A 27,386-nucleotide genomic window follows, 5' to 3' on the forward strand; every position below is an offset into this window, starting at 1 on the left:
TCCCTAAAAAGTCTTCAGCCTAGAGAAGCCCACGTGGACAAACAAATATCCAAGTACAGAGTATGTCGGATGGACAGGGAGGAATTCTGTGTGGCCTTTGGCCAGTAAGAGAGAAACAGCATGGGTAGAGGCGGAAGTTGGTGGGGCCTCAACCCCAGATGTATATTTGAACCCCTAGGCTACCCGAGAAGATAACGAACAAAAACAAAACAGCACAGTAATGCTAAGTTATCCTGATTTAATTAGCCTAGGGTAGCGTCCAGGTTCTGTCTGACCTTTATTTTTCTGTAAGTTAATAGACTTTTATTTAAGAGCAGCATTAGGTTTACAGAAAAAATGAAGGAAAACTACAGTTTCTACCTACCTCTTTTACACACACACACAGATACTTTCCGTTATTTATATCTTGTGTTACTATGGCACAAACGTTACAACTGATGAGACAATTAAATAAACATTAAAGTCCACGGTTTACATTAAGGTTCATTCTATGTGACCTGCATTCTAGGAGTTTTGACAAATGTATAATAACATGTCCATTGCTATTGTATCATACAGAAAAGTTTCACTGGTATAAAAGTACCTTGAGTTCCACCTGTTTGCCTTATCCTCCTCCACCCCCCGCAAACCCCTGACAACTGTTCTTTTTCTTGTTCTACAGTTTTAGCTCTTCCATAGCACACAGCCTTTTCAGACTTCTTTTCTTTTCAGCCTTTTCTGACTTTTTCAGTTTGTTGTTGTTGTTCAATCACTAAGTCATGTCTGACTCTTTGTGACCCCATGGACTGCAGCACACCAGGCTTCCCTGTCCATCACTATCTCCCAGAGCTTGTTCAAACCCATGTCCATTGAGTCGGTGATGTCATCTAACCATCTCGCCCTCTATTGCCCCCTTCTCCTGTCCTCAATCTTTCCCAGCATCAGGGTCTTTTGCAGTGAGTCAGCTCTTCACATCAGGTGGCCAAAGTACTGGAGCTTCCGCATCAGCATCATTCCCTCCAATGAATACTCAGGGTTGATTTCCTTTAGGATTGACTGGTTTAACCTCTGTGCTGTCCAGGGGACTCTCAAGAATCTTCTCCAGCAACACAATTCAAAAGCATCAATTCTTCGGTACTCAGTGTTCTTTATGGTCCAACTCTCACATCCATACATGACAACTGGAAAAATCATAACTTTGACGATACAGACCTTTGTTGGCAAAGTGATAGCTCTGCTTTTTAATATACTGTCTAGGTTTGTCATAGCTTTTCTTCCAAGGAACAAGCATCTTTTAATTTCATGGCTGCAGTCATGATGTACTACAGTTTATTTACCCATCATCCAATGATGGACACCCTGTTTTTTTCCAAGTTGTAGCAATTTTGAATAAAGCTGCTGTAAAAAATTTATGTTCAGGCTTTGGTGTAGATGTAAGTTTTCAACTCATTTGAGTAAACACCAAGGGGTGCAAATGCTGGATCATATGGTAGAGTATGTTTAGTTTTGTAAGAAACTGTCAAACTGTCTACCTCTTAGTTAAACTAATCTAATTGGTCTAGAGTATACTGCAGATCCCAGCATTTTTAAAAGCTTCCCATGTATTCTAATGTGCAGCTAAGGTTGAGTATCTTGGGGACCTTAGTTGGGGACCATGCATTTCATTATAAGCACAGCAGGAAGTCACTAAGAATTTAAGTAGAGAGGAGGCATGATTTGATGCACAAGTTTATGAAGGCCTCCTGATTACATGTGAGAAGAGCTTGGGAAGGGCTGGGCAGGGAGTAGGAACAAGAATGAATCTGACAGTCAACATCACTAGTTATCAGAGAAATGCAAATCCAAACTACAGCGAAGTAGCACCTCATATCAGTGAAAATCGCCATTATTAAAAAGTCTACAGATAATAAATGTTGGAGAGCGTGTGGAGAAAAGGAAACCCTCCTACAGAGCTGATGGGAATGTAAATTGGTGCAGCCACTACGGAAAACAGTTTGGAGGGTCCACAGAAAACTAAAAATAGAATTACCATATGATCCAGCAAGTCCACTCCTGGGTATACATCCAGACAAAACTCTAATCCAAAAAGATATGTGCACTTCTATGTTCATAGCAGCACTATTCACAGTAGCCAAGACATGGAAACAACCGAAATGCCCATGAAAGATGAGTGGATAAAGAAGATTACATATGAATATATCCAGTGAAATACTACTCAGCCATAAAAAAATGAAATAACACCATTTGCAGTGGTATGGATGCAGCTAGAGATTATCATACTAAGTGCAGGTCAGAAAGACAAATACCGCATGATACCACATACATGTGGAATCTAAAATATGACACAAATGAGCCTATCTACAAAGCAGAAACAGACCCACAGACACAGAGAACAGACTCGTGGTTGCGGGGAGGGATGGAGTACAAGGTTAGGGTTAGCAGATGTAAGCTCTTATATATGGAGTAGATAAACAATGAGGTCCTACTGTATAGCCCAGGGAACCATATTCAATATCCTATGATAAATCATAATGGAAAAGAATATGAAAAAGAATGCATATATATATAATTGAACCACTTTGCTGTACAGCAGAAATTAACAACATTGTAAACCAACTATACTTCCATTAATAAAAAAGAAAAAGAATGAATCTGAGAGACCAGTTAGGAAATGACTGAATCACAGGTCAGCGATAACAGTAACTTGTGCTAGAGTTGAGACAGAAAGAAAATGGATGCATTCAAAAGGTATGTTGAGGGGGGAATTAATAAGCTGTGGTTATAGGTTAAATATTGAAATTAGAGGAAACAAAGAGAAATCCAAGAATTTCCAGGGCTATTTCCAATCCTTTCCAGAAGCAAGTTTAAGTCTACTGTATGGCAAGACACACAAGGTGACTATTTTCTTTTCTGTCTTCTCCCTTTCCCTTCACCTCCTCCTCTTCCTGTCCTTCTTCAACATTTTGTTTTGTTCTTTGCTTTGCAGGGATTTTTTATTTTATTTTTTTGGAATAAGAAATCCTCTTGACTCAAGGCCAATTGCTATTTTAAAGTTACGAAACTCTTGCAAGCTAATTGAGCATATGCCCTTAAGGTCAATCTCAAAGGGGCACATGATATTTAGGGGAAAAGGTAACTTGGCTCAGATGCCTTTGTTGTCAGTTACCGCCAAGGGTTGAAATTTGAGAAGATATGATCTCTTAAGACAGTTTATCATTCTTGCAAGTTTTCTTCTGAAACTCTCCAGCAGATGTTTCTAATGCCTTGAGGGGAAAAAAGCTTTAAAAAAGAGCTGATGGATTGTGCAAGAGCAGCAGAGGGGGCTGAGAAAGAGGAGCCCACCAGAGTTGCAGAAACAGAGCTTTGAATATTTAGCAAAACAGAAATAAGACTCCCAGATCCTTTGTACCAGCTGCTCTCAAAAAACTGCTTCACACTGAAAATCAAGGTCACAGCCAAACGTGCCCAAGATGGGCCAAATAATCATCCAGGCCTCTAAAGTCACGGAGGACATCTGGAATCACATTTGACAAGGCCAGGCAAGGAAGCAGCCCTGTGAGGAGGAGACAAGTCCTGACACCAGGAGGAGGGTAGAGCTGCACCCTGCAATATCCACCACACCTCCAGTCTCCTTCACACCCACACCACCTTGGACCAGAGGCGAAGACCAGAGACAAACCATGCTGAGCTGTGCCTGGTGCCATGTCGGTCAACAAGGGGTGTGACCAGGGTAGGCAAACTGCAGTGACGTGTCCTCAGAGATTCTAAAGTGAATTCAAGGCTGTGGGGAGCAGACAGAGAGACATGGAGACTCACAGAGGAAGACAGAGAGATGCACACAGAGCTTGGCTGGGAGAGAGAAGGTAAGAGACTCTGGGAGTAAAGAGAGGTCCGGGGCGGGGGGACATATGGACACCTATGGCTGCTTCATGTTGATGTTTGACAGAAAACAACAAAGTTCTGTAAAGCAATTATCCCTCAATTAAAAAAATCAATAAACTGGGGAAGCAAAAGAGTAAAGAGAGAAAGAGAGAAAAGAGAAGAGGTTACAAATACTAGAGAGAGAGTGGGCATGATGGAAAACTGAGGAGACTTCCCTGGTGGTCCAGTGGCTAAGACTCCGTGGTTGCAAGACAGGGGGCCCAGATCAATCCCCGTTCAGGGAACTAGATCCCACAAGCTGCGACTAGGAGCCCGCATGCCGCATCTAAAGATCCCCCACGCTGCAATGAAGACTGAAGATCCCGTGTGCCACAGCTAAGACCTGGGGCAGCCAGATACATTTTAAAAACAAATAAGTAACTTAAAAAAAACAACAAACAGGAAACTGAGGAGGGGAAGAGAAGAAGGAAAAAGCATGGGGCCGGAAAAGGAGAAATTACATCTCCTTCTCATCCTATCAGTCACAGGACAGACTTTTCAGGAATTCCCTCTCAGAGAAACACCCATTAATCTTCCACCAAGCAAACAGAGAAACTCAAACCTGTGCACGGGTCTTACACAGGTCTGTCCACACCTGTCTCCCAGGAAATGAGAGCTCCTGGGGCTGCCCTTTATAGGACCCAGGTATGGGATGGACCTGCTCTGGGAAGGGAGGGAGGCGATTAAGGTAGGAAGAAAAGGCATGACTGAGAAATGATCCTTCAAGGGCCTGGAATTCCTACCAGTGAGTGTCATTAATGGATTAACCTCAGCCACTCTGGACTATAAGATGTACTGGGCTTTACGAAGGAAAGCTTATGAAGCAGTATTTTTGTCAACAAACTTTGGTGTGTCTTAAAAGTAAATTTCTGTGAATTTCTTTCTTTAAAACTGAATCCCTTTGAGGTTTGTGCTTACACCGTCTTGCCAAAATATCAGTTCTACCGACTTTTTTTTTTTTCACCATGCTGCACGGCATGTGGATTCTCAGTTCCCCGACCAGGGATAGAACCCAAGCCCCCTGCACTGGAAACACGGTGTCTTAACCACTGGGCCACCAGGGAAGTCCCACTACCAACATTTATATGATACCCATACAATAACAGGCCCTATACTAGGCACAGGGTACCGAAAAGGTAACATTCTGTCCCTGCCCTCGAGAATCTCATAGGCAGTTCTGTAGGCAACAGAATTTTCTGCAATGGTAGGCATGTTCTATATTTGTGCTGTTCAATATGGTAGCCACTATCCACTTGTAGCTATTACTTAAATGTAAACTAAGTACCATTAAGCAAAATTTCAAACTGAGTCCCTCAGCCAGGCTAGCCACATTCAAGTGGTCTACAGCCACACATGGCTAGGGGTCTCTGTACTGGACTATGCAGGCAGAGGATGAGATAAGACACGGATGTAAATATTTCTGTGTAAGTGAGATGTCATGAGAGAGATACAAGTTTCAGAATAAAGTTATTCAATCTGAATTAGGGGAGGAAGGAAAGAGGAAGAAAGAGCAAGGATGGAAGTTTCCATAAAGTAGTTTATAAAGGGTAGACAGTGTTCCACCATCAGAAATATAGGAGAACCAGGGCATCCATGGTAGAAGACCAGCTTGAGTTAAGTCACAGAAATGCAACTTTAGCAGAGCTTGTTTTCTTTCTTTTTTTCTAATTTATTTATTTTCAATTGAAGGATAATTGCTTTACAATATTGCTTTGGATTCTGTCATATATCAACACGAACTAGTCATAGGGATACATATGGGGCTTGTTTTCTTGCTGTTGTTCAGTCACTAAGTCATGTCTGACTCTGTGACCCCATGGACTATAGCTCGCCAGGCTCTTCTGTCCATGGGATTTCCCAGGCAAGAATACTGGAATGGATACCCATTCCCTTCTCCGGGCGATCTTCTCAACCCAGGGTTCAAACCTGCATGTCTTCCATTGGCAGGCAGATTCTTAACCACTGAGCCACCAGAGAAGCCCAACCCTGTTTTCTGAGAGCCCAATTTAGCTGAACTATAGACAGAGGAACGGAGCAAGAGAAGGATAATTAAGGTGGGTTTGGTCCTCAGACACCAAGGAATTTGCTTTTTATCCTGTAAGCACTAGGAAGCCAGTGAGGGGTCTACGCAAAGGAGAAATGACCTTTGGGTATGAGCCTTCAGGTAGCATCAGTTCAGTTCAGTCACTCAGTCGTGTCCGATTCTTTGCAACCCCATGGACTGCAGCACGCCAGGCCTCCCTGTCCATCACCAACTCCCGGAGTCTACTCAAACTCATGTCCATTGAGTCAGTGATGCCATCCAACCATCTCATCCTCTGTCATCCCCTTCTCCTCCTGACCTCAATCTTTCCCAGCATCAGGGTCATATGAAGTATCTACTCAAAGGGAGAAACTGAAGCAGTTTTGCAAGAGGCTGGAAGGGAGATGATGTGACATGGAGAATGTGGAAAATGAGGGAGAAGAAGCTGCCACTGGATTACAAGACAGAGGGTTACACAGAAGCTTCATTTTACCCCAGATAAGAATGACATCTGAAAGTCTAACTAATCGTGGAAGGCAGATCCCTACAGTCATATCTTGAGCCAATATCTTTGCCGAGGAAGAATCATCCAAGGGAGGTGAGCTTTTTCACAACCACTTGCCAGCCCATTAACCTATACTTCAGGATCCCTTTCCCCAGTGCCACCCCCACTGTGTCCCCTCATAAGCCACCAGGGGTGTATCATCCAGTGAGACTTGGGTAGGAAAAGAAAAAAAAAAAGGAAGCAGGGAAAAGAGGAAAATGAGATAGAGAGAAGAGGTATTTAAAAAACATGTGCTGGAGAAGTCAAAACAAATTCCCAGCCATTCCTGCTGGAGGAGACTTTATGGGGTGAGACATACCCAAAATGGGTTGTGAATTATGCTGTGCACCTCATAAAGCACGGGAACTCCCAGCGGCCTGGACGCTCGTACTGCCCTCTCATTACCTGACCAACCCTCCTCAGCAGGTGGGCAGGCTGGGAAGCCCAGGGCCATGCAGGAAGCCTGGTGGAGGTGAATGAACTGGGCTCTGCATTCAGAAGCAGCCCCAGCCCCTTGACTTCAATAAGGCACCAGCCTCCTCTCGGCCTGGTCTCCCTCTGTGCAATAAGAGGGCTGGTCTGGAGGCCTGAGGGCCCTGAGAGTTCTAAACCTGTATGGCATGCAGTGCTGGCTTGGGGATGGACAAATTTACAACGTGCCCCAGGAAAGCTACATGGGTACAGAAGGCTCTGGGGTGAAGACAAAGAGGACTTGCATGGAATCCCTGCTCTCATTTTCTCCTGAGAGGATAGAAAGATCAGATGTCCTGGCCATCGGTGAAAAAAAAAATTGCTAGGACTTAATTTCAAAAAATATTGAAAAACTACCCCTGAGCAAAGGGATAGTTGAAATGGTGTGCAGGAAGTCAGCCTGATCTGGGAGTTGAGCTGCAGCTCCATCTTGCTCTGTATCCCATGCTAGGTCACTGCAGTATTTGAACCATAGTTTTCTCACCTGTTTAAAAAAAAAGGAGAAGCGTGGGGTGCCTTCCTTAAAAAGGTACCCAAAAGGAAGGGGGCATAAGTGATAATTGATACCCCAGGAGGGACAGTGTTCCTAGAGTCTAAAGACCTGAGTTCCTGATAGAGCTCTGGGATTTGCTTTGAGTGTGCCTAGTCGCTCAGTCGTATGTGACTCTTTGCAACCCACGGACTATAGCCCGCCAGGCTCCTCTGTCCATGAGGATTCTCCAGGCAAGAATACTGGAGTGGGTTTGCCATGCCCTCCTCCAGGGGATCTTCCAGACCCAGGGATCAAACCCAGGTCTCCCAAATTTCAGGCAGATTCTTTACCTTCTGAGCCACCAGGGAAGGCCATAAATACTGGAGTGGGTAGCCTATCCCTTCTTTAGGGGACCTTCTCGACCCAGGAATCGAACCAGGGTCTCCTGCATTGCAGGTGAATTCTTTTCCAGCTGAGCTACCAGGGAAGCCCAGGATTCAGTTTAACCCTCTTTGAAACTAAAAAATGTTTTCCAGTTTTACTGAGATACAATGGACGTAAAACACTGTATCAGGCGTACACTGTGTTGACTTGATACAGTATATATTGCTAAATGATTACCACCAGGGCATTTGCTAACACCTTCATCTCATCACATAATTACCACTTTGTTTTTGTGGTGAGAAAAACAGCACAAAGATTTACTCTCTTAACCCCTTTCAAGAACGCAATACAGTATTGTGAACTCTAACCACCATGCTATACAACAGATCCTCAGAACGCATTCATCTTATAACTGGAAAGTTTTAATCTGTGGTCAACAACCCGGCCAATCAGTAATCACCATTCTAATCTGTTACTAAGAGTCTGGTGTTTTTAGATTCTGAGTATCAGTGACATCATATACTATATTTTTCTGCTGACTTATTTCACTTAGTATAATGCCCTCAAGGTCCATCCAACATTGTTGCAAATGGTAGGACTTCCTTCTTTCTCATAGCTGAATAATATTCTATTGTATGTATAAACCACCTCTTCATTGATCTATTCATCCTTTGATGGATACTTAGATTGCTTCCATATCTTGGCTATTGTAAATAACTCTGTAATGAACACAGGAGTGCAAAAATCTTTTCGAATTATTCTTTTCTTCAGATAAACAGTCAGAAGGTGGAATTGCTGGGTCATATGGCAGCTTTATTTTTAATTTCTTGAGGAATTTCCACGCTATTTTCTACAGTGGTTGCAAAGATTTACATTCTCCACAAAAGTGCAAGTGGGTGCCCTTTTATTCTTCTTTAAATCAGAGTTTTGGGAAAAATGCTAATGATCCAACCCCTAAAATTTCTGTGACATCAATGCCTGTGTCAATCTAAAACGCATAAATTTCTAAAGCTTTCAGCTGGCCTTCTCTGCATTGACTGCCAGTTTAGCCCTTGCTCTCCATTATTTCTATAAAACATCCTGAAGCTCCCAGGCCCTGGACACTGGCACTAATCAGGTGTTTCCACTCCAGCGTTCTTGGGATTTTGCCATCAGTGGAGATTTTTTTTTTTTTTTACAGAGAGAGGCAGTTTGTTTCCCAAACCCATTTATGTCTGTTGTGTTTCTTATATTTCTAAAATTTCATGAAATACTCTATGGATTAAAAATTTATGAGCATCAAAAGAAAGTGGCTTCTAGGAGGACTAAGCTGATCTTATGATAAAAATAAGGAAAGTCACTTAAATATTGCTATTGTGTTAGGTCAGGTGTGACAACTATAAAAATTTAGAAAGGAATCATAAAACTCTAGAAGAATTACTTGGCAAGCATCTTTAAGTCCTCAGTCCCCACCTTAATGAGACCACCAATGGAGATCATATTCAGAGCATTCTGAGCATGGCTTCTGCAATAAAGATGGCACAGGACTCCAATCAGCTGACCCAGACTCAAAGGAGAGGACCCCGGCCTACATCAAATCGTTGGCAAATGGATATACATTTATGAATTTTAAGTTAAAAAGGAAATGTTTAAGGTGCATTATTATTTTTTATGATTCCCTCCTTTAATAGACTTTTTCTATTAATTGACCAGCTGCCAATCTACACGGCATCATAAATGCGGGCTTCTGAAGAAGGCAGCTCAACCTAAACCCAGGTAACCCTCTCCTGAGTAGCCTGTCTGCCCACTCACATGAGAAAATAATTTAAGGAAGAAAAGAAGAACTGCTTTACCCATCATGTCAAACACTGTGCCAGAAAGACAGAGACACCTGCCCCGGACTCATGGTAATTGTTTCCTCTCAGCTCCGCCCGGGCTGTGTTCAGTTTCTTCTCCAGACAGAACAATTATTATCCGATTCTCTATCTCTCATATGTATCTATATGTGTGTATATGCATATGTATGTATGTATATATATCTGCATGGGAATTCCCAAGTGGTTCAGCAGTAGAGAGTCTGCCTGCCAATGCAGGAGACACAGAAGACATGGGTTTGATCTTTGGGTAAGTAAGATCCCCCGGAGAAGGAAATGGTAACCCACTCCGGTATTCTTGCCTGGAGAATCCCATGGAAAGAGGAGCCTGGCAGGCTACAGTCCATGGGATCGCAAAGAGTCGGACACAAATGAGCATTCACGCATTCTAAATGCATACATATATGTGTGTATATATAATACATATATTTGTATATATATATAAACAGACGCTATATATATTCAGGTACATATATTCACATTAGATATATTCACCATATATATTTAGTGTGTGTGTGTGTGTGTGTATATATATATTCACACTATGTATGTATATATATTCAAGTAGGGTCAGTTAGGAAGAGAACCTTCTGACTGTGGCCTGGAAGAAATCGGCAAGTAGATTCTGAGACCTGAACATGCCTGGAACTGGCTCAATATTGGAGTATCTCTTTAGGTGAAGTCTACAGCAACTCATACTCCCCAGATCTTTCATGGAAACCAGTTTGAAACACCAGTGCCCTAACAAAGAAATGGTTTCATTAATATCCCTGAGCTGCTTGCAAGAAACTTGCCGGATTACCTTGGATAAGCTGCTTCCGCTCTGTGAGATCACGACAGGTAGCTGTGCAGCTGCAGATTTAGGGCACATTTCACTAGGACCCCAGCAAACCCTTCATCATGATCACTTCTGGGGAATGAGATCCAATAGAGGAGAGACTTTCACTTTTTTCTCCATGTAATATTCCCGAATTGTTTGAATTTGTTATAACAAGCTTGTATTCCTTCCGTTGAAATCTACAATTACGGTTAAAAATTTAATAAGTATGCATGCACTCGTTGCTGGAGTTACAGATATTAAAGAGACACGATGTCTAACTCGGGAAGTTTACAAGACTAGCAGGAGAGACAGACTATTAAACAATCACAATATTTCATGAAAACATGGACCGCAATGAAAATATAAAGTGCGCAGGAGACAACTGTTCTTGAGGGAGCCAGCAAAGTCACCTTGGAAGCAGCAAAGTTGCATTCAGGCTGGATCTTAAAATAGGGGTAGGGCTTCCCTGGTGGCTCAGATGGTAAAGAATCTGCCTGCAATGCAGGAGACCCAGGTTCAATCCCAGGGTTGGGGAGATCCCTTGGAGAAGGACATGGCAACCTACTCCAGTATTCTTGCCTGGAGAATTCTATGGACAGAGGAGCCTGGAGGGCTACCTACAGTCCATGGCATCGCAAAGAGTCGGACATGACTGAGTGACTAACACTTTCAGGAGTTATGAGGCAAAAAAGATACTTTTTATTGTATACATTAAAGCAAAGCTCACAATTAAGTGGGCAAAATTTACATTTTAAACCCATATTTTTGCTTCAGCGGTTGGGCCAAATCAATGTTTCCCAAAGTGTGGTTTGAGAGATGAATTTAGAAGGCACATGAACACCACACTTACTTTTACAGGCTATCTTCCATTTATAGCAAGTTATTCTGGCGCCCCATTCGTGAGAGTGATACAAAGCTTCCTTGTAAAAATAAATACAGCTAATCCCATTTACTATGTGGCCTTGTGCAACTGACTGATCTCTTTGAATGGTCATGTCTTCATCGGTAATATGTAGATACTAAAAATACCCATGAAAGGGAATTTTTTTTTAAATCAAGAAGCACAAGTGTTATTATCCCAATAGACTGTGAACTCCCTGCCTTTCTGTGCCCCCAAGGGACTCCACACAAGGTCTGGAGAATGACTGAATAATGACTGAAGGGCCCCAGCTCCCAACAAGGGAACTTAAGGTGAACCACAGGTTCAGGTGAACTGGTTGAGTCTAGGGAACATGAATAGAGTTCATCATCCATGCAAACCCCAGTAGATTCCACCAACAAGGGAACTTAAGGTGAACCACAGGTTCAGGTGAACTGGTTGAGTCTAGGGAACATGAATAGAGTTCATCATCCATGCAAACCCCAGTAGATTCCACTGACTGATGGGGGCTTTGCATTCAGAAGGCATCCAAAGCTGGGATTTAGTTGATTAGCAATGTCTGATCACACACATTTCCCATTTATTCATTCCTTCATTCAACAAATGCTTACTGAGTGCCTACTATGTGACCGGCACAGCTCTAGACACCTGGGATTCCAGTAGTGGACAGGACTGGAAGGTTCTTCCTCTTTCATGAGGTATCTTATACAACCCAATATTCCCCAGCTTACTGAAGGAGAGATGACTCTGACAGTACTCAATGCTATATGAGTCCCCCAAAGCAACTGTCATTTATATGAGGCCATAGGACTTCGCTGATGGTGCCACCTGTTAACACAGGGGATGTGGGTTCAATCCCTGGCCCAGGACGATTCCACAGGCTAGGGAGCAATTAAGCCCACGTGCCACAACTACTGAGGACTATGCTCCTAGAGCCCATGCTCTACAACAAGAGAAGCCACCGCAATGATTAGCCTGCACACCTCAACAAAGCCACTCATCTCAACTAGACCATGCGCAGCAATGAAGACCCAGCACAGCCAAAAATAAATAAGTGAACATATGAGGCCACAGCCAGTGAATTGCAGAAACAGGACTAGAACTCAAGGTATGGGCCTCCCCATCTAGCACAGTTTGGAATTTAGCAGGCTTGCCACACCTGTTTGGCTCTCCAAAGTCTGCAGCTGCCCTTTCTCAGCCACCAGCCTTCCTACCTGGGGTCTCTCTTGGGGAAGGGATGGTCTTCTCCGCCTCAGCCAGGAACAGGTGAACTGGGGCCATTTTCAGAGGGTTCTGCAGTTTGAAGAGATGCTTTAGATGCCAGGAGAATAAAGTGGAGAAACGAAAGAAGGGAGGGAGGGACGGTAGGAGTCCGGCTATTGGCAGACCGGTAATTGGTTACTTGGGGCTGTCAGCTTCTCCAGTCTCCCTCCCTGGCTAGAGAGAAAGTAATTGAAGAAGGTTCCCTAACAAATTAGTGTGAGACTGGGCTGGAAATGAGTTGCACCTGGGTTCAGAGTGGAAGGTTTGCTCTTCAGATGCCCCAGAAAGGACGCAGAGATGGAGGAAGGAAAGGAGGGAGTCAGCTTTATCCTGCTGCAGCAGCTTCCAGCCTCAGAAGCTCCTAAATGGAACCCTTCTCTTCCTCCTGGGCCCCTGCTAAGCAGAGGGGGCTGAGAAGAATCTCACATGCCATGGGCTTTGACGTCATCACTGGAGAGATGGGGGAAGCCCAGAAACTGAAAGGGACTTGACCAAACCCCAGGACTCCTGGCTCCTAGGCCCAACCACTGGATGACCCACCCCCTGGCTCCATGAGGTCTTTACTCACAGGACGTCCTGTGGGTGCCCTAAACGCACTCCAGCTGCAAATGAAAGGGAGAGAGGATGTGTCCTAGGGATTAAGGTCCAAGTCTGTTTATTTTTGTTTATGTAACAGACATCTAGGTAGCATTTGCTGATCTGTATGCTCTACAGACTTTAGCTCTTGGAATCCTGATAGCAATCTCCTAATAAGTAACCCAGTGAAGTGGGTCCCTGCAGGGTGGTACAGAATATCACTCATCTCCCTCTCCATGTGCCATTCATTTGGTCAGAAAACATCTACTCAATTATGCTTTCTATAGTTGAGAAGAGGATCAAAAAGATGAACAAGACACATTCTCTACTATCAAAGAGCTGTCAGATAAAGGCATTTTATTTATTTATTTTAAATAAATGGGACGAAGCTATGAGGGGACAGTGCACCAGGGAAGACTTCTTGGAGGAGGTGATATTTGAGTTCTATGAGCAAGGGAAAAAATGAAATATGAACTCAGAGAAGAGGCAATTAAAAAAAAAAATTTAGATTGTGAAAAGGAATCAGGATTATCTCTTAAGAGCAATGAGAAACCAAGGCTTTAAACAGGAGAGTGACAAGATCTAATTTGCTTTTTGGAAAAGATCACTCTGTTTACTGTACAGAGCAGGGTTGGCAAATTTTTTCTGTAAAGGAACAATTAGGAAATATTTTAAGTTTTGTGGCCCAGATACTCATTGTTGCTGCTACTCAGCTCTGCTTTCCAACATGAAAGTAACCAAACAATACACACCTGAGGGTATGAGGTGACCGTGTTCCAATAAATCTTTATGGACACTGACATTTGAATTTCATATAATTGTCACATATCATGAAATCTTCTTCTTTTAATTTTTTTCCCCAATGATTGAAACAAGTAAATGGGTTTGAAGACCATACAAAAGGCAGGCAGAAGCTAGATTTGGCCTGTGAGCTATATATCAAACAATATAAAGGAAGGATAATGAGAAGAGGTATGAAGAGCAGTTAGGAGACTGATGTAATGGCTCAAAGGAGCTTGGACAAAGGTGATGGCAGTAGGACATTATGAAAGTTGAAGAGGTTTGAGTCATTTTAGAAGTAAAACCAACAGGGTTGGCTGACCGAGAGAATGAGAGGCAAGGGAAGGGAAGTATCAAAGATGACTTCATCACTTGAATAAGTGAGTGAATGATACTCTGGTTTTCTGAGATGGAGGAGATAGGGGTTCAGGGAACAAAGCATTCACTGGTAGTATAATCCCTCACAGCAGAGAGAGAAACACAGGGTCCCTGCAGGTTGCCAGATAAAATACTGGCTGTCCAGTTAAATTTGAATTTCTGATCATCGGAGAGTCATTTTTAGCATAACTACGTCCCAAATATTGCATGGGACATATGGGACGTAGTTATACTAGGCAAGTATTCATTGTCTGAAATTCAAGTTTAACTGGGCATTCTGCGTTTTATTTTTTGCATTTATTTTTGTGCACAAAATATGCCAACCCTACCAGGGGGGTATGAGCGTTCAGTAGAGGGAGGGGAAAGGAAAAAGAAGAAAGAAAAAAGAAACCTCTACCTAAGCCTTGGAGGAAAAGGAGAAGATTCCTCAGAAGAGGTCATCACTGAGCAAAGGCTAGGAGATGGGCAGGTGAATCAGGGACCAGGAAAGCATTCTCAGCAGAAGGAACATTTCCTTTCTGGAGTCAGTTAGCGGGAATATGTTCAGTACCCCCCGAAATCTGCCAGTCACCAGTGAGGCTAGACCCCCAGATGCCACAAGGAGTGTCAGGAGGTGAGCCTGCAGAGGTTCCCAGGGGCTACTGCACCCAGGCTATCCAGGCACATAGCAAGAATTTGGTACATCTGTTAAAGTACAGATTCCCAGGCCCCTCCTGAGTGCCTCCGTAGGTCTGGAAGGGAAAACCTAGCTTCTAAGGTGATTCTGATTTAATGGGCTTCTCTCGTAGCTCAGCTGGTAAAGAATCTGCCTTCATTGCAGGAGACCCGGGTTTGATTCCTGGGTGGGGAAGATCACCTGGATGGGAAAAAGTGAACTAAGTAATATGGGGCCTTTACCACCGACAACCCCCAGAAGACTACACAGTCGCTGCTGGCTCTGAAGACATGAAAAGAGTAAACCAGGTAATCAGAACAGAGGCAACAGAGAACAAGCCTGCAGCCTCCCTGGGGGCTCCTGAGAAAGGGGTTCAGTTCATTGGAAGGCAGCCTGGTGTCCAGCCTGCTTGTCCAACGCCCCTCGGGGCTCCCCAACAGTTCCTGGGCATCTGGCACCTGGTTCTCGGGGGTGCTGTCTCTCAGTTCCTGCAAGGAGACCAGCTGGCTCCATGCCTCTCAGGGCCACCCTGCCCCCTTCCCCCCTCCTCCGCCCACAGCCACCACTGAAATGATTCCCCCAAATGCAGCTATTACTGTGACTGGAAATCTCTTTACTGCTGATTCTGCTAATGGAAATGTTCCTTCCCTTTTCGGCTGCTTGCAAAGCCACTCGTGACTTCCCCCGGGGTGCCTGAGAGCAGGGCTTTGTCAGCCAGCTGCCACCAGAAGGGAGAGGGCTCTGCCCGACTCCCCCCTCCCTCCCCAGCACCCACCTGCCTCAGGCTCAGCCTCGCAGCTTCTCTGGCCAAACTGTCCTCACACAACCCCGGAGTCCCCGTTCCCGGGCTCCCAGAGAGGGAGCAGAGATCAGTGGTCAATTTCATCTTTCTTCCACCTTGCTGCGGGGGAAGGGAAGGAGGGCACGCAGGAGTGGAAACGGGGGCAGGGAAAAGGGAATTTGCATCCATTATTTATTCATACCTCCACCTCCTTCCATAGAAAGGATTCCAGGTGGCTAAGAGGCATGGAGCACAAACTGTGCCAGACGCCGAGCTGGGTGCTCTGTGCACACCATCTCCGTAAGGATCATATGGCTTAGTGTAAGTAAACCTGAGCATGGGGCTGGGCCTGGACTACAATTTAAGTGATGGGGGGGGCTCTCCAAAAATAATGACCGCAGCCACTCAGAGAAGTGACTGCCATGCTACCTTCACGTTTTGATGGGCAAACAGAGACTCAGAGATGTGGCGTCCCAAGTCTACAGTTAAAACGTAGCACAGCCAGGGTTTGACCCCAGGGCTTTGGGTCTTCGAGCTGGCACACCCCGTCAGAGGAGCTGGGCTAGAGGAGGCTGGATTGTGCTGGGGCTTAGCTGTGCTGCATGCGTGCTAAGTCACTTCAGCCGTGTCTGACTCTGCAGTCCTATGGACTATAGCCTAACAGGCTCCTCTGTCCATGGGATTCTCCAGGCGAGAATACTGGAGTGGGTTGTCTGTGCCCTCCTCCAGGGGATCTTCCCAACCTAGGGATCAAACCCGTGTCTCTTACGTCTGACCTACATAGGCAGGTAGGTTCTTTACCACTAGCGCCACCTGGGAAGCCGTTGGCTTAGCTGTGGAACCTTGAAAAATGCATTTATTTTTGCTAGGTAAATGAGGGTGTTGGGATAGATCTCAAAGGCCTTCTTTAAGCCAGTTCTAATATTTTAGGAGAACCATACACTATTTATTAGGATTTTTACAGCATCATATATAAATATTATATAGATCCCATATGTACAGATAATACAGAACAAATTTCATAATTTCATTTTCAAGGCGAGAATATTAAAATGGCACAACGCTGCTAGAAGTACTAAGGCAACAAAAGTCAACTTGGGGTGAAGGGGAGAAATGACAAGGTTTATGTAGTCAAACTGGGGCTGTGAATCAGACAACAGATGCCTGAGAATTTCTAGAAAAAGAATGTAGAGCTTCTCTAAGTTCCTGGAAGGCCTAGGCAATAGGTCCCCTAGTGTAACAGTACGTCCAGCAGAAGGTGGAAAAGCAGTGGGGGAGGGAGTAGGCAGGGGAGGAGGAAGCAGAGAGGTAGAGAGCGGGTGGGGAAGGAGAAAAATCTAGAAGGCACGGCAGCATCAGAACTTGCTCTTGGAGTAGTCCAGCGGTAATGAGGGACATCAAGAGAAAATGAGACACAGCTCGGTGCCCTCCTGGCAAACCGGCACGGAGCAGCAGGCCCTGGGCGATGCTGAGTCAGCTCCTGGCAGCCCAGAAACGAGGTGTGCAGTCCCTCGGGCCTGTGAGGCTGTCACACCTGAAGCTGCTCGATAAGAAACATCTGCAACTTCTTGGTAATGAGAAGAGGAAGAGATAAGAAGTACAAGAGGTTGTCGAAGAGCTGAAAACTCATGAGCACTGCTAGTTCAGCGCAGCACGGGAGGCAGAGAGAGCACAGGGCTTGGAACCAGGCAGACCTGGGACTGGACTCAGCTGTAGGACAGCTGTGTGATCCTGGGTATGTTCCTTAGCTCCTCTGGGCCTCCATGGTCACCTGTAACATGAGATGAATCCTATCTGTCTTTCAGCCCCATAGGGAGGAGGAAATAAAATAACAGACATGCCAGCCCTGCATCCAGGACATAGTAAATGTTCAATAAATGGTCAGTCTTTTCACAGTCTACCTCATGCCAGAATGGTAAAGTCTAGAATACCAGCCCCCCCTACCCCCAGTGGCCTAGGGAGGAAGTCACATCAGACTCAGAGTCAGGAGCCTGGACGTGGTTCCTGCTCTACCACCGCCTTGCTACATGACCCCGACTCCTTTAAGGGCTTCATTTAGACAATGTCTGACATTCTCACCATTCATGACAAGTGATGATTCGGAAACCATGGTGTATCATTTCCCTGAAAACTGTCAGTGCCTCTCTGCTTGGCACAGTGCAAAGGTGCTCATTCATTACCTGGCTTCCGTGATTCTCAAGGAAAGGGCTTCCCTACACCCAAATCTCTCTTCTAATCAAGTGGTCTCCTTACTCACCCTACAGACACTACTCAGAATAATAAGGAGGCAGGAGAGAAGGCAGAGGCAGTAGCTGCAAGAACTCAGAAGAGGGAAGGTTTCACGGAAGAGGCGGCATTTCAGCTCAGCCTGAACGCAGAAGTGGAGTGTCAACACCCCCCCAGTTCTGCACAGTGTGGATTCTGTGATGAGACTTGGCAAACCCAAAGTTCTAGTCATCTAAGATCCCCTGAACACCTAGGATGTGCCAAGCACAGGGTGAGTCATTGCAGCCCCCGAGATGAAGGAGGGATGTTCTCTGCCTATGGAGATCCCAAACGAGCAGTGCAAGACAGACAAATCCGCAAGCTCAGCTCTCCTTCTGCCCCAGGCCAACATCGCTGCTCACCTGAACAGTCTCCTACAGATCTTCCTCTACCATCGCCGCCCCTCTGGACACCAGCCTGGGCAATTCCTTTGAGATAGAGTCAGAGAGGGATGCCCTTCTGCTTAAAGTCCTGCCCGGCTCTCCATGGGACTCACAACAAATGCCCAAATCTGAGTTCCTCTCCTGTCCTTCCCGCCCACTCCCACTCACTCCACTCTGGCCATGCGGGCCTCCTTGCCAGCCCTTGAGCACTGCAGGCATGCTCTGGAGTCAGCTTTGTGCTGGAGCCATTCTCTGCCTGCCATACTCTTCCACATATCTGCTTGGAGACACCTCTGTGGCCTTCAAGTCCTAGTCCAATCCTACACTCTCAATAAGCAATCTTTTGACTCTATAAGCCATCTTTTGACTCTATTTAATATTAAAACTGATTTCATCTCCAAAATGTCCATTTTTTTCCCCATAGAATCTATCACTTCTCACATACTACATAATTTTCTTAGGTATTATGTTTATTGTTATCATCTTCTCCCCAACACACATACACCTACACACACACACGTGCACACACACATACTCATGGATATGAGCTCTCTCAACACAGGGATCTAGGTCTCTTGTTCTCCCATACATCTTAAGCATCTGGAGCAGTGCCTGGCAAGCTCCAGGTAGTTCTAAGGGACCGGCCACTATCACACTAGTCTTTATATCACTAGTGGTCACCAAGGCCCAGAGTGTCCAAATTCAGTGCCAAGAGGTCAGGAAAGGCTTCAAAGGTAAGTTGATATTTGAATTCAGTCTTGAAAGGTAAGAAACGATTTTCCCAGGGCCTTTGGGGCAGAGTTATAGAACAAGGAGGAAAGGGTCTTATCACAGGCTAGTCTGGGCAGAGTCTGAACATGAACCTTGTAGCTCAATCAGAAGCTCGAACTTCATACTAAGAATGATGGGGAACCAGTGAATGAGGAGAGGACAGCCATGATCAGGTTTGGGCTTTGAATGAAATCCTTGTCTCCAAGTACAGAGGATGGATTAGGGAGGATAAGACTGGGGAAGAGAGAGCAGGGAGTTGACAGCTGAGATTGTAGTCAGAAGTGTTGAGATCTGAGGCTGCCAGCGGCCTGACAGCGAGGATCGAGCGAGGGTGCCTTCTCAGGTGAAAACCCTAATGGTCTGTAATATACAACATCCTTGTCAATGTTTGACTCACAGAGGGGCTGCCTGCATGTTCTAGTATGCCAGTAAGGAGGCTTTCGACCCCGAAGCTTACTTTGAGTAGTCACCACCCCTCTCCCAATCCGAAGAGAAGTCTTCATGGGGTGGCGGGGTGGGGGGCTGTTGTCCTAAAAAAAAAAAGAAAACTGCAGACATCAGCAAGAAGCCAGTGAGAGGAGAGCAGAACGCAAGCAATGGGGAAGAGAGCCAGTCCTGCCAAGCACTGCTGCCGGCCTCCTCCTGGGGCAGAGATGCTGCAAGCTCTGCTGGGAGGAAAGACAAGCCAGCTCTCTCTCTCTAACGATAGTTAATCTTCTGTTGCCACTAGCTGGTCAGTATGAGAACTTGGGAAAGTATCAGTTTTGCAAAGGAAGCGTCTCTATAATGCTGCTCCACTTCAAGGTTAAACCTGACTTGCTTTCTCTGGAAAACAGCACGCTTCTGCTTACCCTCACCGACAGCTAGAGTGAAGAGCAATGAGGCGTCCTCCTTCCCCCCCCACAAAACCCATCGGCTCAGGCTCTCAGGAGGGACTGGAGCCAACCAGCTGGATACCTGGAAAGGAGAACAAATTCAGCTTCCCTAGAAGGCTCTCTTCCTCCTTCGATATTTTAGTTTTGGTTTGTTTGTTTTACAGGAAGAGGAGGAGAGTCTTGGGGCACCATATGATGGTCAGCCAAGTTGCACACCTGAGATATATTTAGCCCAGACCCATGTGTCCGTGGTTAGTGTGATGGAGGAAACGGAGTGGGATTCAAGACCACTGGGTTTAAGTTTGAACAGCTGGTCCTTAGGTAGGTTTCTTCCCTTGTCGGGGCTCCAGTGTTACCATACAATATGGAGGGGGTGGATTCAGTGCCCTCTGAGTATGATGTTGTGAGCTCAAAACTGACGGTCATGGTAACAGTCTTCATGGCTCCACTCAAAGAAGCCACTGCTGTTCTCCATCGTTCTCTCTTCCCAGCACGTTCACACCACTCCATGGCAGCCAACGCCTAGTTTATATCCAAGCAAGGAGGTGAGAAGCAGGCGGCTTTGCCTGCCAGAGGCCTAGTCAAAACTACCACTGGACTTGCTGTAAATTAAAATTATTGAATGATCTTGCAGCCTGAAGGCCCCATTCAGGAAAATGATCGAGCTCTGGATCATAAAAGCTTGCAGAGCTGGGCTGTCATGCTGGCCGGGGCTCCTGACCCCCAGAAACAGCAAATCTGGACGGTCTTGACCCAGCCTGGGCCTCTGAGAGCTAAAATGGATCCTCCTCTCACCCTGCCCCAGCACACTCTCCATGACATAGTATAATGGTCCCTTGCTATCGACGGAGGATTGATTCCAGGACCTGACCTGCTTCCAGAAATCTAAGGATGTGGCAGTCCTTTATAGAAAATGGTGTGGTGCAGTCAGGTGGTTGAATCTGTGAATGTAAAACTATGGCCAGAAAGAGCAGACTGTACTTTTTGAGGGCAGATAATACACCTGTCTCTGCCCTAATTATTAAATAGACTTCATTCTTTTGCCAGCTCAAATCTGATGGAGACAGTGAGGGAAGAAAGCAGTAAATGGAGGGGAAAAACTCAGATCAGAGGCCACTGAACCAACCCCCTTATTAACAATGTCCCAGAAACTTGGACCATCACAGCAGAATGGGACCTTGAAGTCTGAGTGCTACTGAAATATTTTAGTGATAAGGGGCCTAGAGCCTAAATTACATTTTTTAAGTGTAGCTTTGTTTGAAGACATCAAATTCCCTCTCATCCACCCCACCTCTCATCTCTCCCTCTTACCCACAGAAGAAAAAAAAAACAACACTGGAATTGATTTTAATGAATATTCTGTGGTCAGAAATCTCTACAGAAAACCCAGCTTATACTATTTTTCTTCCCACTTAACGACTGGCATCAACCTTCAGGATCAAACCAGAAACCAGAAGGGGCAGATAGCCTCAATGCCTCTGGTCCTTTCCCCAAATGTCTGCCAAATAGTTGTGTGGTGCCTGCTTGAAGGCTTCCTTCCAGGAGAACCCTGTCATCACTAAAGGTCAATGCTTGGTTGTCCAACACATCCTCCTGTCTTGCCCTCCACATCCTTGGTATTTGCACCTTTAGGACATTCCTTAGAACCAGACAGAAGAAAAAAAAAAAAAAAGTTATGTGCCTCATTCTCTATTGAAATTCAAATTTGAAGGAAATCCCTCTGGCCCTCCTTAGGCTAGTGGACTGTCCTTGGGCTAACTTCCTGTTGCTAGCAACCCTTCTATCTTAGTGCCTGGTCCCTTGGTCCTGGAGGTTTTTCTCTTTTTTGGTGTCCATTTTTGTCTGTATTTTAAGGAATCTTTGCAGACCTAACCAAGCTGGCATTTCAGAGCTTCTTTGTCTTCCACTCTGGCCGATCAGCTTCCTGCAAGGAGCATCCTTTCGGGACAGTGCTTCAGGACACTGCCAAATCTACTCATGCAGAACTTTTTAAAGACACACTACTGGATGGTTTTCCTTCTCGAGACACCCTCCCCCAAAGACAGAGCAATATTCCTCACCTGTGTGATTTATAACACAAGCAAATTAGTAACAGATGCTGGCAGTGAGCAGTTTACTCCGTTTTATCTCTTTTCCCCCTTTCACTGAATCAAGGCTGGTGTTAAACAGTCCAGCCCGGCCACCATCAAGCACAGGAAGAAGGATGCCATTTCCCTACCGGTGGGCATGAAAGCTAAAGCCACAGGCACAGTCTGGGGCTGTCTGGGGGCTGAGAACTGAGTGATGCGCCTGTTCACCTCAGGAGCCCTGCACCGACAGTTGCCCCTGTTTGAATTCTTTCTTTTCCATGGGTCCTTCCTGACACCCCCATGCTACCAGCAAAGAAAAGGAGACAGTGAGAAGCAAAAGCAGTTAAGTCAGACTCACAGAGCAGATCAGGGCACTTCAAGTTCATAGCATCTTTACACCAAAGGATTATTTTAGGGCTCATCCACCCACTCACATTAAAGCATGAAAGAACTGAAGATCTGGGGACAAGTGGCTTGCTCAAGGTCACAGCGGCCACAGCTGAGGGTTCCAGGTCCTAACAGGCATCAAGTCCCCAAGCTGTACCGCAGCATCCAACGTCTCCCCCAGCCCATTCTCCATGGCTCATTCAGTTTTTTCCTGTCCAGGAAGTGTCCCCAGCTTTCTCTGAGTCTCAAGAGATACCTTCCCTCCCTGATGTTACAGAAAGTGTCCTCTCTATCATTCCCTGGCACCACTGCATAGGATGCCCTTTGACATCCCATGAGTCATGAAACTTTGAGCTGGCAGGGTCACTGGAGGTCATTTAACTCATGCCTCTTTCTCACACTCTCACACTTCAGCACACCAACACAGCTAAGTTCCCTTGGGAAAGGTTCTTGTGTTGATTGTGACGTTTCTCTTCAAGACTATTGTATGCCCTACATAAATGTAACCAGCCCCTTGATGCATATTTGGCTCAAGATGGCTTGAGTTTAGCAATTACCAAGAATGTAGGTCCCTGGTGGACTGAGATTCCAGTGCCATGTCTGCATTTACTCACACTGAGGCCTTGGACTAGGCACCTCTCTAAAGAATGTTGCCTAATCTGTAAAATGGAAATCAATTCCAGCAATGCCCCCTCCCCTATATTCCATGTGAGTAAATAATAAAAGGCAAGAGTAAAGCTCTTTGCAGCACATTAAGGATGCAACAACTATCTGCTATTCCTTGATCAAGTTTAAGGAAATTCACTTTATCAGTGCCACCAACTCAGACTCTAAAGAAGAGGCCCAGATACCCGGGGGAGGGGGTGGTATTTCCCCCTCCGAGGGAACTTCCACCTGCATAATGCAGGCTGGAACCCGAAGGGAAGATTAGAAACACGAAGAAGAATAGACTGGGAGAGAAGTCTTTTATGTCTGGGCACTTCCAATAATAGAGCCAATAGCTCAAACAAGAGAGGCAGAATGGAGAGAGGGTGGGCCAGGGATGCCAGTGACCTTGGTGAGTAGGGATGGTAGAAACGGTGTGCAAATTAACTTTAATGTCCCCCAACTGGACTGGGAGTAAAGTGGGAACTGGACCTTTCACTTGTTTGTTCGCCCCACCCCCCACCCCCATTAACACCAGGGACAGTTTACCACCACCAGCTCCGGGTCCACAACCCTCAGCAGGGCTTTGGCGGACACCATCACCCCCTAGCGGTGGCTCCACACACCCCACTATCGGCAAGATTCAGCATTTACCAACTTTGCATGCATGTCTGTGGCATATGCCATCTCCAAATCGCTTGAACTGGCAACCTAACAGTGAAAGACGCATTCAACTCACCGGAGACAAACACTAGACAAGTTTGTTTAGAAGGTCTGGGGACAGGAATAATGGGATGGGGCTGCCTGGGGCCCCTGGGGGAGATACGGCCATAAATCACTCATAGTGCCTCCCCCCTTCAGCCCTCATTCTCAGCCAGCCTGGCCCTCCCAGAGCTCACTGTGCACTGTGTGTTTACACGCAAACACTGGAAGACCAACACAAACAAAAAGCCCACGTCTCCCTACACAGCTCCTGCTATACTTGGCCATCTGGCGACTACCTCGCTAGCCAAATCCCTGGCAGGAGTGCCTTGAGCTGCCAGTCCAGGGCGCTGGGGGAGGAAGAGGAGGAGGAGGGGGGCCCTGAACCCCCAAAGGGCTCAGAGCTGCCAAGAAGGACGGCACCCCGGCACTCCACAGCAGGCAGTCTCCGCTGGGCTCAGCCGCCTGCATCAGAGAAGGCAGAAAGATCTAAGTGGAGGGTACCAGGAATCTCTCCGGCTGAAGCATGGGTCCTGGGGGATTTGAGTCTTTCAGTTCCTCCCTCAGCTGCTCATTCAGCCTGCCCCAGGCTCCCAGGCATCCATTCCCTCTTGAAAGCCAAAGTTTGAAAAGGCAGGGGCTGCCAGCTCCAGGAATTCTGGGATGACTCCTGTAGCCGGGTGGACCGGGTCCTCACATCCTAGGGAAGCCGGAATGCTCTGGGGTCCTCACCTCCAAGTCATGCCATATGCAACCAAGAATGTTCCCCTTTCCCCTCACTTGGACAGCTTTTTAGGGGGATTCCCATTCCAGACCTCTCTGGACAACCCAGAGTAGAGAGATCAGGAGGCTGGAGGGATAAGGTTGGGATGGAAGTGTAGGAGGCACACCTTCCATTTCTCTGAAAGGGCCCTTCCCTGCCTGGGGTCACGGGAGCTGGGCAGGAGCCCAAGGTTAGCTCTTCAGCATAAGGAACGCCATCTCCATCGCCTTACTTGGAAACAGGCATCCTACAAGTGCGCGTGGCAAGGGTTACTGGGGTGTGCAAGCGTGTGTGTGAATGTGTATGTGTCCACGCAGGCGTGTGTATGCTTGAATGTGTGTGTGTCGCACGCTAGACACGCCGCCGCGGGAAGTCCCCCTGGGAACCTGCAAAGCGGTCTCCTGCCTAGCATCCCAGAAAGCTTGGCGGGCTCAGGTTACAGCCAGCCGGGGAGAGCCCGGGGCCAGGGACCCGAGGCCCAAGCTCAGACCACGAGAGGGCCTGGCACTCGCTCAGATCTCCAAAAGGCCGGCAAGAAAGGCGAGCTGGTGGGAGTGAGGGGCGGGGCGGGGGGGGTGTCTCTGGACAGAGGAGTCCGGTCCATTGATTACTCTTTGGGGGTTCTTGGGCGAGCAAAGAGTTAACCTCAGAGGTTCAAGCCGGGATCCTGAAGGCGTGTGACCTCGAAGGCCCACCCCGAGGTGCCTGACCTGAGCCGGACCCCGGTGAGGCCAAGGACCCGGGGAAGAGGGTCTGGAGTCTGCGGCGAACCCCAGCGCCTTCCCGGAGCTGTCTTTGGCCAGACTCCGACAACCAATCGCACCCCGCGCCCCCAAGAGGGGAGGGGAGAGAGCGCGATCAGTGAGCTCGGGAGAGCGAAGGGGGAACAACATTTTTGTAAACGCTCTCCGAGATAATTAAGCTATCAATTACCCGGGTGGGAATCAGCTGTGCTTCCCGCAGCTCCACGGAAGGGCCGACTCCTCCGGGATTCGCGCCGGGAACCAGCAGGCAGCAAGCTGCTGGCGAACTTTCTGATTAACTTTTCCGTTTGAGCCCCCACCCTTCCCCTCTTCCCTCCCCACGTCATGCCTTTTAAGTTATTATTATTATTAGCCCAGTGAGTGAGCTGCGAGGACAAACCTGCTCTCCATTGGGAGTGGGTGAGGAAGGCGAATGCGACATCGGGGATGGAGGGAGAATCAGAAAGTAGAGACCTTGGGTTCTGAATCCCAAGGCTCAGAAACCACTCAATCCTCCCCGGCCCCATTTCACAGATGGCTAAAACTGAGGCCCCGAGAGGGGAAGCGACTTGGCCAAGGTCACCCAACCCACAGGGAAACGGAGTGTATGCGGACTGAGGGATTCTACATGAAGCTACTGCGCTCCGATTGTCTAGAAAACCTATCCCGAGGAGCAGACCCAAGAACTCTGGCGAGAGGGAGGGGGCGGTAACCGTGGGCGGCCCACGGCGGTGCCTGGAGAAGCAGTGGGCGGCTGGACCCAGACCGGGCTTGCGAGCGGGGTTCACCGCGGGCCCTGGCGCGAGTACTCGAATCAGCTGGGGTCTCGGCGTCGGGGATCGACCACAGCCAAGCTCAACGTCGGCACTGAGAGAGGGACCCCACTGCGGGAGGGCTGGCACGCCCCCCGGCTCCCGCCACGCGCTCATCCCAACCACCTGTACGCCCTCCGGGTCCCTCAGCTGCCCTCACTCGACCCCGAGCGGGGCAGCCCGGGGCGGGAATCCCCAGGGCACCCCCACCCGTCCGGCTTCACTTAGGGGCTCCCGGGACCCCGCGAGTCCCGGCGCCAAGCCTTACCCAGGGTGAAGAAGGGCAGCTCCGTGTTGTCCAGGTCGTCCTGCACCGCGACGCGCCCGGGCAGCTCGTTACGCACAAAGAGCAGGAGGCGCGACTCGGCGGCGGTGCCCGCGGAGCCGGCGGAGCCCGGGGACGCGGCGGCGGCCCCGGTCCCGGTCCCGGCCCCGGCGCGGGTGCCGCTCCAGCCGATGTCGCTCTCCCGCAGGGCAGGCAGCGTGGACACCGTGACGGTCTTGAGCCGGCAGGGGCTGTCGGGCTCCCGCGAGGCGGCGGCGGTGGCGCCGGCCAGCAGGAGCAGGAGCAACAGCGGCGGCGGCGGCGGCGGGTGGAAGCCGAGCCTCAACCGCCCCCGGAGCCCCGAGCTGGGGCCGGGGCTGCGCCGGGCGCCGGCGGCGGCCATGGCGGGAGGGGCTGCGGGGCTGCGGGCGGCGGCGGCGGCGGTGGCGAAGGAGGAAGAAGAAGCGGCAGCGGCAGACGCCGAAGCGAACCGGGGCGCCGGAGCTAAGGAGCCGTGGGAGCCGCTCGCCAGCAGCCCCCAGCTCGGGGCTCCGCCTCCCGACCGGCCCTGGCCCGCCCCCCCGCGCCGCCTCCCCGGGCCCCGCCGCCCGCCCCCTTCGCGGGCTCTCTCCCCGGCTCAGACCCGGAGCGTTTCGGAGGCTCCGCCCGGCCTCGTGCAAATCCCAGTCGCCCCCTCGCCTTTCCCAGGATCCCCCGATCCGCCCCGCACAATATTCCTTAGCCACAGCACCCCTCTCCAGATTCCGAAGACTCGGGGTCCCCAGGCGCTCCCCCTAAGTCCGCCTAATAACCCAGCTCTCTCAGCTTCACCCCCGCCCTCGCTCTACCCGGAGGCTGCACCTGGGGGCGCGCCGTAGCCCAGCCTTGCTCCAGGCCCCGCCTTCTGAAAGGTAGGGGGACGCCTC

The 27,386-nt window shown here is 47.9% G+C and overlaps 1 protein-coding gene across 3 annotated transcripts in view; it reads right to left on the reverse strand.

Annotated features, from left to right (window-relative positions):
- ASTN2 (astrotactin 2) overlaps positions 1 to 27,004 on the reverse strand; it is a 989,820-nt gene extending 962,816 nt beyond the window's left edge. For all 3 annotated transcript variants that reach the window (XM_081575818.1, XM_081575813.1, XM_081575806.1), the window contains exon 1: positions 26,464 to 27,004. In XM_081575818.1, coding sequence (XP_081431944.1) covers positions 26,464 to 26,863 — 400 coding nt within the window. In that variant the 5' untranslated portion in view covers positions 26,864 to 27,004. The remainder of the gene's footprint in view (positions 1 to 26,463) is intronic.
- Positions 27,005 to 27,386: the final 382 nt, after the last annotated feature.

Source organism: Giraffa tippelskirchi, chromosome 1, assembly GCF_054371585.1.
Source record: "Giraffa tippelskirchi isolate mGirTip1 chromosome 1, T2T-mGirTip1v1.2.pri, whole genome shotgun sequence".
In the NCBI taxonomy this organism is placed as follows: domain Eukaryota; kingdom Metazoa; phylum Chordata; class Mammalia; order Artiodactyla; family Giraffidae; genus Giraffa; species Giraffa tippelskirchi.